Source organism: Dreissena polymorpha, chromosome 8, assembly GCF_020536995.1.
Source record: "Dreissena polymorpha isolate Duluth1 chromosome 8, UMN_Dpol_1.0, whole genome shotgun sequence".
Classification (NCBI taxonomy): domain Eukaryota; kingdom Metazoa; phylum Mollusca; class Bivalvia; order Myida; family Dreissenidae; genus Dreissena; species Dreissena polymorpha.
In genome coordinates, this window is record NC_068362.1 from 62,369,643 (window position 1) to 62,383,100 (window position 13,458).

Here is a 13,458-nt window from a genome sequence, read left to right on the forward strand (position 1 = left end):
ACGTTGAGATGGCATGCCGCGTGTAAGAAGCGTATCTCAAACTCATAGGCCGATTTGTAACGTACTGGTGAATGGTCAAAGAGGGAAAAGTAAAGCCTGTTAGGATTGTAGCATTATATATTAATACAATATTAACGCCTTTTAGTATGTGTTTTTCACTTAAAACCTGCAACATTCCGCATTTTACTTGGCTTTAAATATTTAACTCAAAAACATGTTTTATTCTGAAATATGGTTGTCAGCTAGTGTAAATCTATATTCTTAATTAATCGCGCCAGGTGTTTTCCCAAGCTTAATTTCGACAGGTTAAACAAAACGTATGTGAATGATTAATCTGTTCTATTCATCGTGAAAAACGGCAATGTTACAATAGCTTTACTGATTAAGTTAGGAGATATGTTACGCGTAGGAACTGGGTGATGTGTCCAGATGTCAAGGTCACAGTTTTTAAAATACATCGTGAATAATTGAGCCCAGACTCGACTCACATCTTGTTTGAATGATACCGAAAAGAAAAGAAATCTTCGTACAAGATGAGCCTATGCCGACATCTAGGCAAATATAGGGCAACACTTTACGCACATCCATTTAACAAGGTTTACCAGGCTCAATTAAAGACCATGTGCTGGTTATAAAATTCCCCACTTGCTAATGCAGAGCTTATATTGGTTGTGATATATTTTCAGATGGTAGAAGTGCGAGATTTCATCTATACTCGTGGCTGTATCGTCGGGTTCGGAGAGTGGTTGGGGAAGTACCACAATCTCATAATCATATCATCCATATCCATCATGATCATGCAGGTAATTCGTTTTATTTTCTTTCTTGAATTACCGAAATTCAAAGCAGAACTATAGCGAAATGAGAAGGGTCTGGGAAAACTGGGCTTATTGCGTATGCGTTAAGTGTCGTCCCAGATTAGCCTTTGCAGTCGGCACAGGCTAATCCTGGACGACACTTTCTATTACATTGATAGATTATCTAAGTTTTCTTCAGCGTATACTTATAGTAGACGTAGGACACATAGATTAAGAAAATACATATCTGCAGTAAATTTGTAAAACTATGAATTACACGAAGTTCTTGACGCCTCAGGATTTCCGTAAATTGAATGTTTCACTTAGGAACTTACAAATTTTCCGAAATTTAACGAAATGACTCACAAAAGCCTTCTGTCATTAAATACATTTCTAAAACGACTTCAGATTTATCAGCAATTGGTTAGTGCTAAATAAAATAAAAGTGAATAAAATTAAAACAATAATTTATTCAGACAATTTTGCATCTTTGAAATTAAACTTGCATCGACATTAACATCAAACAAGATATTTCACACAGTTTATTATATAAATAAATCTTATATATATCTCATCTAAATGAATTAAAGTGTACATATTTGAGCAACTGCATCAATAAATAATGGTAATAAGATAGTTACCACAATATTAGACTTATGTCATTTTACTTCTAAATGTCGAAATAGGAACATGCAAGCAAACCAAAATAGAAAACTTGAAAATAAATTTTTGCTTCATATTTTGTGTTTTATAAGAATTAATGTAACTGTATTTACATTTAACTTTTTCCTAAACTCCATGCACTCATTAATACTTTAAACTTAAATAATTGTTATGATCAAACAACATCCAAAATACACGTATATTCGAATACAAATTTCAAATCAAATTTTGCAAAATCCTTACATGGCTAGGACTATATTCGAATACAAATTTCAAATCAAATTTTGCAAAATCCTTACATGGCTAGGACTATATTCGAATACAAATTTCAAATCAAATTTTGCAAAATCCTTACATGGCTAGGACTATATTCGAATACAAATTTCAAATCAAATTTTGCAAAATCCTTACATGGCTAGGACTAAACCCACTCGTCAAACATCTTTATTTTGTATGATTAATTATATTTCCCATAAGTGGATGCTTGATAAGCGACCGTGTCAATTTTTCCATAAAAATACAGATTCGTGACTTCAAGCACGTTTTACGAATACATCATTTCGACTATACGTTTTTTTCTGATGTCAATCAAGTGTTGCATTACAAAGAGCATGACATGAACATATAAAACGTGATATCATCTTACAATTATATTATGTCTGATTAAAAGAGTCGTCTTGCTTAATTTCACGTTTGGCAGGCAACACGGAGATGTGGTAGTCAAGTTTGTCATCAAAACTTAACAAATAATTTGTTTGAACCCGAGTCAATACACATGAGCCTGTTCAAAAAGACAATAAATCTAAAGTGAAACTTCAGCCGCACCAGCAGGAGAGAGACCTTATTTTACAAAGCTGTCCTTTATGTATTCGTGGCTAGATAAGTGACACATGTAAGCTATCGTTTCGGGTTTCCACCACATGAAAATCTATACTAGGATGTTCACACGTCACAATTAATTAAATTCTTTGACGATGCTGTCACGACACTCAGATTTTGTAATGAAGGAAAAAACAACATATACGACGAAGGTGGTTATCATGCGACCATCAAAAGAAAGTCAAGATAGAGACGTCCGTAAGAAAACAGGGATTTTTCGCCGTTTTATAATCTTTATTACTGTTATTTCTCTTTTTTTAAATGCAACTCACTTTCCAGCCAAATTGGTAAAAATGTCATAAGCTTTTTTCCTTATTGATATTCGCTTATATTTGGACTTCACTCGGAACGAATTTTCTTAGCGAGAGCTTTAATTTTGTGATCTCGCTAACATTTTCGTTGCGTGTAAAGTCGAGATATAGAGCGAACATTAATACGAAATAAACGCTCAGCACTTTCTTGCTAATATGACTGGAAAGTGATGGACATTATTTTTTATTGTGTTAGTGTATTGTTTAAAACGGCTAATATATATGTCTCGGCATGGACGTCGCCATCTTGCATATCGCGTGATGAACGCGTGACACAACACGAGCACTAGTCCTTAACAGTATTTAACAATTCGTCGGTAGTGTTTCTTTTTAACGTTCAAATGTAAATTAGTTGCCAGGTAATTGTACGTTTGTGTTTTGGCTAACGTTTAGTCAGTTTAAGGATGAAGCAGTCAAATGGACATAATCACAAGTTGTTTTTATAGATAATTTAGTATCAACAAGACAGTGTTAAGTCGCTTATGGGCATGCGGATAAAAATTATAAGTTGTTGAAGACCACCAAAGTTATTTACATGCATATATTTAGTACCAAACAAATATGAACATTAATTGTCATATAAGAAACAATTTGGAAAGCTTAAGATTACAGTGATAAGAATCCCCACTCTCCCTGAATCAATAACAAAAGTGCCTCGTTCAATGTTTACCACAAAAGTTTCAACAATACAACTCTATGAAAAAATCATTGCTGGTAAAAGAACAAGAATAACAAAACATTCATGTCGTTCATTGACACACTCGCTTTACACAAGTAGCTTAGAAGACAATAAGTTTCTTAACCCTTTGCATGCTGGGAAATTTGACGTCTGCTAAAATGTCGACTGCTGAATTTCTAAAAAAAGCATTTTCTTCGATTTTTTTCAAAGAATATTATCAGCATAGCAAACAGTTTGGATCCTGATGAGACGCCACGTTCTGTGGCGTCTCATCTGGATCCAAACTGTTTGCAAAGGCCTTCAAAATTCGGTTCCCGCACTGAAAGGGTTAATTACATTTGTATCACGACAATATCAACAGAGTTCCTTAGTTTGACCAGTAGACTTTCATTAATAATTTTGTCGGTAAGCTGTTGCGACAATTGTTATCCATGTTCACGATTTACAGATCTTAACAGATAGATAATGACGAAACCAAGAAGCGATATTGTTTGGACTGATGGCTACTAATAAATTATAGTTGTTTCAAGGGACCGTCAACCGCGATTGTCGAAAAAAGGAACAGTTCTAAAATACCCTATTTTTGTACAATTACTAGTTTATATTGATTAAATTATCACGACTGATATATTACATTAATTGAAAAAAGTTGTTAAGTTTTCATATTTTCAGTATATTCGGTTATACATTTTACTGGGTACAGGTACCAGGTAACTACCAGTTAATTATAAATAACGCAAGTAGATTGATCATCATATTTTATATATACAATGATCAATCTACCTGCGCTATTTATAGTGTGTATATCGTTATGTCACCTATTTTTGCGATGTACTTTCCATTTCACATCGCGAAATTGTATTACCGAATATACTGAAAATATGAACTTTTTTTCAAGTAATGTAATATACCAGTCGTGGTATTTTAATCAATTTAAACTAATAATTGTAGAAAATGCGATATTTTAGAACTTTTCTTTTTTTCGTCAATCGCGGTTGACAGTCCCTTTAACTTATTTGCAGTTGATTGCGGGTATTTAAATGCTTTGTTTTAGTTAATCGTTTGTATTCAAGACAAAGAAATTTAATGTATGTCACGTTACGGGACCGACGTCGTTCTACAATATCCGACAATACCATAGCTTTATTCATTGCTTTCTTTATGATTGTGTCATTTTGTTTATTTTTTATATAAATAAATAGAAAGTATCTGAAATGTGTCTGATAGGTATTCAGGAATTTTTGTCGAATATATAAAGGAATAATACAACTACAGGAACCTTATCTGGACATAAATTTGCGTCCCTCTTTTTTGTTTAAGGCAAATGGCCAAAATGTCCATGCAATACAAGACAGTACATACATTACGTCAAAGATTTAACAATGAATAAAACTGGGGTCACTGACTTTAAACGGTCTTTACGCAGCATTCAAGGGATGAGATGATGTTAAATGGTTTGAAAAGCACTCCCAACTTAGACTTAGACTTAGCCCAGAAATAATGACAACTCACACAATAAACTTTATCATTGATTTAACATCACCTGTCTAAGCAAAAGAATGCGTCAAACGTCGTGACCACTTGTATTGATTCTGGGACCTCGATTTGAAAACATATACCATACCGAAATATCTGATGACGAATGTCAACTCAATATCGTTGTTTTCAGTTTCTTGCAGTTGTATCTGCCAAAATGATGACAGGACGCATTCGCAAGCAGAGGTCGCGATGGCAACTGTTGCAAAGAAGTCTAAGTTCCGGTAGTGACGTGTTTGCTTCCCAGACTTTGTAGCCATCACGCGGTGACCATTGAAAGGCGCGGTCCATACCATAGTCAATGAAACAATGTATTGTTCATATAAAAGTATAAATACAATTAACGTTAAATACATTTTAGTCAATTGATCGTTTACCGTAACTGCTCTAAGTTTTCGGACACTAAGATTTCGGACAACCCCTTTTTGACCAAAATAATGTTTCGGATATGCGCGTTTTTGTCTATCATTAATGACTATTATGATTAAGGTCATAAAACCTGTAAGACGCTGAGGACAATGGACCATCACATTTGCGTATTTGGGTAAAAACACATGTATAACTGTAGAAAACAACGGCTTTACTCTACAGCTTTTTCAAGGATATATTCTTATCAAGGAAGCAGTATGTTTGATGTTTTTACTTGTTTGTTCTGTATCAATTCAGGCAAGAGTTAGCGAAGCTGTAAAGTTGTATTTTTTTTAGTAGAATTCTTTTTGCATTTTTTTATTGATGTTATTACTATTTATTTTTAATCTTCGGACATTTAGTTTTTTTCACTAAATTTTCGGATGACTATAATTTTTGAATATTTTGCGTATCTAAATTTTTGGACACGAAATACAATAATTATTTTTAAGTGGTCGAAAACTAAGAGAAATTACGTTATTTTACTGAAAACCATTTGTTGCGGATAACATGCAGTGCTGACTGTTCATTTGCTCTTAAACACTTTAAGCGAATAGATAGCCTATAGGCTACACAAGCTTGCTGCAAATGGAATTGACACTAATTTGGATATGTCTGTTATTTACAGATTCTTCACGAGCTCATACGTGTACATGAGCTATATTATGATTAACGTTAATGAAAAAGATCATTATCGAACGGACTTAAAAGTGTCTTCTCCGTATCTTGATTGATAAGAGTTCAATTATAAAAGATGTCTACTCATAATCATTTATTCTACATGAAAATATAAAGTTTGATTTATACTACATGTGTCTACACAGTAATTTCTTATAATTCATGTATCTACACAGTTTCGATGTATCCTATATGCGTCTACACAATTATGTTTTATACTGCATGTATCAACAAGGTTTGGATTTATACTACATGTATCTACAAGGTTTTGATTTAAAATATATATATCTTCAAGATATTGATTGATACTATATGTGTCTACAACGTTTTGATTGATATTAACTGGATCTATACATGTTTTGTTTATACTATATGTTTTTACACACTTTAATTGTATACTACATGTTCCTGCAAGTTTTGATTTATACTGCATGTATGGGTCGGTGCTAAAAATAGAAACTTCTTCATCTCATATACAACTGTGCATGATTCAAATAAACTCTATTAAAATCCGATTGTATTCCTATTGTATGTAATTCCAATAGACTGACACACGACACATGATTTCTTTTATTCATTATAATAATTTTTCGTGTGCAAAATAACGTATTAAGCTGCGTATAATGCAACGTTAAGAAATATGTAAACATATATTTTAATTAGTCCTCATGTGTTCAAGTGTTTCACTCGTTTGTTTTGTAATATACATATACATATATACTATATACAGGAGGGTAAATTGTTCGTTGTTATTGTTTGTCACAAACTCATTTTATTACGTTACCGGAAACATACAATCGGCGAGTAAAGTATCTTGTCATCTTAGGGGTTATCGCGGAAAACAAACGTTAATCATAGTGTAAAATACCATTTGGCGAGAAAACACCACACTTACAAAGCATAGGAATGGAACGGTGTACTGGTATATTACATAACTTGAAAAAAGTTGTTAAGTTTTCATATTTTCAGTTTGTTCGGTAATAAATTTTCCTGGGTACCAGTACCAGGTAACTACCAGTTAACGCCAGTAGATTGATCATCATCATCAAGTGGTAAATGCAAATTAAGCATGCGTAGTGAATTGTTTATACTTTATATATAAAATGATCAATCTATTTGCGTTATTTATAGTGTGTGTATCGCTATGTCACCTATTTTCGCGATGTACTTTCCATTTCACATCGCGAAATGTTATTACCGAATATACAGAAAATATGAACTTTTTTTCAAGTAATGTAATATGCCAGTCGTGATATCTTAATCAATATAAACTAGTTATTATAAAAAAGTACGGTTTTTTACAACTTTTCTTTTCGTCGTCGTGGTTGACGGTACCTTTAAAATGTTTAACTGTTTTTCGCAGAGGAATATAAAAGTTTAGAATTAACTTGTATGGAACTAAAACGAAATTCAATCTCTGAACGGCTAGATTCATTTTATTTTGTTTCAAATGTGGTTCTTTAACATAATGCAATGAATGTTTTTTTATGTGAGATTTTTTTTTAAAATTAGCAAAATATCTATTTAACGGCGATTATAATGTTGCCAGTGCATTAATGTATTTCAGTTCACATGTTATATTTTCCGTGGTGTTTTGATGCTTCAGTAATATGGATATAGGATCCAGGGTAGTTGACTTTTGTTTACCAATCATTATATATTGATAATGTCAGCTCTCTGACGTATTTTTAATTACATAGTTACTATACATAATTGGTATATGTTAATAACCATTCTTCTTTTTCTAGCGCATGATTTCACCTAACTACGGATATGGTTTCACCATCACGATCGCAAAATAAAAGGCTTTGTATAGCAATGCCTGATACCACAAACAATTTCAGTTTCCATAATTGTAACAAGATTAATTCAGCAAACAACTCATGAAAAGCGAACTTCTTTGATAGACGCGAATAGATAAAATTCATCTCAATAAAGGAATGCAAATATTGTTTAATGAAACACTGAACTTTTTGTATGTACTAATTCGAGAATTCTTGTTTCAAAATTTTATTTATAGGTGTTACAGTCGACAGTGTTGTTAATACATACAATGATCGTTAGCAATGTTTTTACTTCATAATGGGCTAGATAAAAAACAAACACTAAAGCTATTTGGGTGAACAAACAAGGCGGATACATATAGAATCCTTTCAAAATCCCATACCGATTCAACCGTTATTCAACATTATAATTCGTTGATACAATGATAAGGCGGTTTCTGTACCTAGGGATTATTTTGGCTTTTCCTAAGATATAAATATGACTTTACATAAGTGAATGTTTATTTAAACGTACGTCACAATAATATTTGAACTGTTTGGTGATCATTAAAGATGGTCCGACAAGGTATATATAGTACTTATTCGAAATGCTTCCCAGTGCGAATTCTTATGACATTAAACAAATGTAAATCAACCGCAAACATACTGTTTGTTCTGAAATTTATTTGTACAATAATTCAATGTCTATAAGTTCAATCGCATTTAGTAACAGTTTTCTTTGTATGCAATACAATTCTATGCACATACGCGTCCACCTTCAATGTTTACATATAATAGCATATTTCGTTTTTTAAACTTTATCGTCCATCGCTTCGCTTTGAAGACTTTCACCTGGAAAATGAACACATTACCAACAATTGGATTAGAATAACATTACTATATAAAATAGAATCATAATATAAAAATGTTAAGTACAGTGAGATATATTTGTAAACAATCAGTAGTGTAGTTAATTATAAGTTTAAAAATTAAATCATTCATTGTACAGAATTTAATTACTTTGTTGTTGTTCTTTGTAGGAAATACAAATACTCTAAACAAAATTAACAAGTCAATATAAATTCGGGGATTATAAAAAATCTAGACCAAAAACGGGCCTTAATACATAAACAAACAAAAAGAAAATTTAATGCCGAAATGTGAGGTAAGCCTATATGTTTAAAACTCATTATGTCTTTCAAATGCTGTCTTATGATGTGCTTCTATTGTGACCAAACTGGTTTGCGCAACACATTATATGACACAATACACTTTGTTTGGGCACATAGATTTGGAAAGTATCTATACATAAAAGCACACGTGTTATTTTTCTCACTTGTACTCTACATCTTTTTCTGCCATCAAGCATTCCCTTGCGTGCTGCAACTCTTTCTGAAAAGAGAAGAGAACATACACTGCTTGCGGTACATGACTACGCGTCAAATTGTTCAAAGACTATATACATCTAGAGGTCATATATATTTGCTTTCGTGGTAATACTTTTTTGATTTATTTTTTGCAGGCACGTGGGAAGATACGTTTAATGAACAAGCTCTTTCGCGAGTGAAAATGTTTAATTTTCTGACTTTGCTATGGAAGCGTATATGGTACACCTTGATGCTGTGATGATGTCAACAATATGTGACGGCATGATATGAAAAAGGGGTCATCGCGTAAAAAATAACTAATCGTGTCGACTTAAACTATGATGGAAAGTCATTTTCACAGGAGCATGACGTAAAAATTATGTTGATTTGTTGACTTAGATCATGTCGACCAAATATGTTCTTGGGAAAAGCCGGAAACATTTACGTCGGGACTTTAACTTAATGTCGTTATGGCGAGTAAAATTACGAGGGAAAAAACTACAAAACTATGACAACATACCATGTTATTTCACAGTACGGCGATATAAACTCATTCGGGATGACCATATTATTGGGTTGTACCATATACGTTTCCGTACTTTACTGATAAACATCTTCAAGGTATTACCCCAAAAGAAAACGCATTCCATTTGTATTTAATGCTTTTGAGTGCCCTTTGTATACTAGTTTCTTTTTAAGAAAGTGTATACCCATACTATTTTCTCATAGATGCAAGTTGCCGTTTTAACAAATAAACATTTATTTAAGCGCTATAAAATACGCTATATGACAGTAAATTTCGGACATACTTTGTAGGGACTACTTGCCCTGCAATAAGTATAATGACGAGGACAATTTTGTATGTGAGCCGACTTGGCACAACAAATGTTAACCTTTACAGTGCGGCTTAAGCTTGGCTTAAAAAAGAACATCATTAATGTGCGAATGTGATTCGTAAACAAGCTGAATAATTTTAAATGTACAACTGTAAAAAAACACTGGAATATTGTTCTGAACGGGTAAAATGACAGATATTTTTGTCCTAACTGTATAAGCATGTGAAGTAAAAGAGAGCCTTTACACTACGATAGCGGAAGCATAATATTACAAATATAAATAGTTTGAAAAGCTGAGCAAGTTTACTTTCCGCTATAAGTATGCGAGTATTGTGAATTATATGACGCACTTCTTGGCGGGCATAAAATGATTAATATATATGCAATTTATTTATACAGCGTTATTTCCTTTGGGAATAACCCGATAACAAAACAAAATATTTGGCCATTGTTTTGCAACATTTTAATGCACGTGTCTTTAATTGCAATGACAACAGCAACGTCTTTGAAAAAGACAAGTACAAGGGCTAAATAGCATACATTTTGAATTAGTCTGTAACCACACACGAACATATTTTCGCAATAAAAACTGTTTTATAAACCAGCAATTATCTTTATACCAGTGCATATGTGATTTCAATGTATATTAATATTATAGAAATAATTAGGCTAATTAAATTTGTTACCTTAGTAAACATTTGTATAAAAAAATACATTTTAGTCAAACATTTAAAGCACTGTAGTGTTAGAGAACTTAACATTTCTGAATAAAACAAATTGAACGCGTTCATCACGATTTTTTTATCCTTTCAAACGTCTGTCATGTAAGTACATACATGCTTTGTATAATTACCTCAAGTTTTAAGGTCATGTACTTTAACAAATTGTACTTCAGTTTTGAATAACACTCCTCGATTGGGCTGGCGTCAGCGAGAATGTTAGACAGCGGCTGGTTTTGACTGTCGAACACGGGTGAACGCTTTCCCGTACCCCAGTGCGTGGAAAAGCTGATTTGGCAAAATACCTGATGCATGTAGAGACATGCCAACACGACCACTAAAAGCACTGGGCGAGTCATCTGAAACGAAACCATGCATTGAATTGTAATTGTGAAGCTGCTTAATAAGGCTCCCAATAGAAACTGTGAAACCATATGCCCCTACAAGAGAGTAGCACTTTACTAACATTTGGTCCTTTTTATTTTAAGGAACCTATTGAAAGAGCAGTATGATACCAAACCCATATAATAGACATGAGATGCACGACTCCTCACAAAATGAATACAACTGGGGTTCATCGCCTTTGAACGGTCAACGCAAAGCGCTATGCGGTTCAAACGGTTTAAAGTAGCTCAAAACTTCATTCTTGGTCCAGCGTTCTAATTGCACAATATAAGAGTGTAATATAAATAAATCTCATAGCATAACAGTTTGAACTTTATTGCAATAAAAGAGCAAAAAGCATTTATATGAAATTGAAACTAAAAGTCACACAAGAGTGTTCTCAACATCTTAAAATAACTTTTTTTATGTAAAAACATGCCCTTTAATTTACACCATGAACATATGTGGAAGATAAAAAATAAGAATAACTTAAAAAGTCCATGCTAAGTGTCTTAACTCTAAATAAACATGGGACCTTTGTAAGTCTATGTGAACACATCTCTTAACATGTGTGTATGATGATTAATTTTTGTTTATTTTGCCTTAATTCCACATACCCGCAGCCAGGAAGGGGGGGGGGGGTGCGTTGGGTGCTTTCGAACCCAACATTTCTGATCAGTCACTAAGTAACCCCCGATTGCAGAAGGGGGTCAGCCTCTCCCGCATATACCCCCATCGCCACGTAGTTGCTCAATAACAATCGTTGATGGAAAAATTCGCACCCCCTTTTCAAAACGCTGGCTACGGGACTGTCATACCCGTAGCCAGGGGGTGCGAACCCAACATTTCTGATCAATCACTGAGTATGGTCAATGAAAGTGAAATTTCATATAAAAATGCTCTATAACTTCAGTCTCTAAATACGGATAAAAAGTGACCAGCATGCAAAATTTTAAGTTTCATTTTCAAAATTTGCTAGGGGAGGGGGGGGGGCCTCCAAACCCCCCGATTGCAGGAGAGGGACAACCTCTCCCGCACCTACCCCCTTCGTTGCTCAATAACAATCGTTGATGGGAAAATTTGCACCCCCCTTTTAAAAACCCTTGCTACGGGCCTGTGCATTGAGTATAATAATTAACATGTTTTAAAATTATTGGTACCCATAGAATATTCACTATAAGTTGTCAATGAGCATCTGAGTTATCACAGGAGACATCAACAAATATGTGCGATTAAATACTACAGAAAAGTAACTAATTGTTTGCATATTTGTCAGTTGTGTCAAACGATTTCTGAAAACAAAAAAAGCTGGAAACGACTTTTGAGTATCACAAAAGCATACCATTTAAATGGTGCTTATTTTTCGGAATATTTGAGAATTACTTTGTTTTATATAAAGAGAGGTTTAACCGAGGTCTGTCCAGTTGTTATCATTTGTATTTGGTTTTAGTTTTTATCCTGTATTTTCCTACTTGCCCAAAAAGACAAACTAAGCGGACAGTAACAAAATTGATATCATGAAAACATATTTCTAGCGTTTCATTTATACAATATTTATTTTGGTAAAAAATAAGTATGGTTTTGAATTGGAACATATTAACGAATGTCGTTTCATCGTACGTTAAATATTAGTTTGACCATTCATTTGAATTGAATAACTTTACCGTTGCCATTAAAATGATATACTTTACAACTATCGAAATTATGTTCCTGTTTTCGGTTATAGAAATCAATTACAATGAAGGAAATAAATTTACATGATGAATTATCGTCTATTGTTATTAGTTTGCAGGCAAAACTAGACTTTAATTAGTATCTGCAATATGAAGTTATAATAACGTTTTATTCAGTTATACAGGAATTCTAGTTGGCATTTTCGTTTTAATTATAAAGTACTTACCAACAGTTAAAGATAAACGTCACCGAAACGTTAGCATTTAGATAAAATATATATCGGCCTTGCTTAATTGTTTATTTTATAACACTATATTTTTAGTATTTTTATACCTTTCCATCGTCGTTTCAGCTTGTATTTGTTCACAACATTAAAGTATGCAATCAGAACGCTTTTGAATTTTATTACGTATTAATAATGATGTGTTGTAGGATATCATAGTAAAACCTTACACAACTATATTAAACAATGGTATTTTGTTTCTTTTAAGGGACACAATTGGACTACATTAAATAAGTTTAAGTATTGTTACTTTAAGATTTCCGCTAAAAAGCTAAATAAAATTATAGTACTTATTTAATGATTTAGAAAAAATACAGGTATTATCCAATTACGAATTTCATATTATATTCGAAATAATAGTTTAATCTTTATGAAGCATATATTAGGAAAAAAAATTCATGCAGCGTCACAACATTTATAACGACACGTTATATTTCAACGCTTTTAAGGTGTCAGGTATCATATTAAAATTGTTATTTGA

General features: G+C 32.9%; 1 protein-coding gene across 1 annotated transcript in view; it reads left to right on the forward strand.

Annotated features, from left to right (window-relative positions):
- Positions 1-6,459, forward strand: part of LOC127843163 (uncharacterized) — a 99,249-nt gene extending 92,790 nt beyond the window's left edge. The window contains exons 6-7 of the mRNA XM_052373022.1: positions 687-803; positions 4,999-6,459. Coding sequence (XP_052228982.1) covers positions 687-803; positions 4,999-5,121 — 240 coding nt within the window. The 3' untranslated portion in view covers positions 5,122-6,459. The remainder of the gene's footprint in view (positions 1-686; positions 804-4,998) is intronic.
- Positions 6,460-13,458: the final 6,999 nt, after the last annotated feature.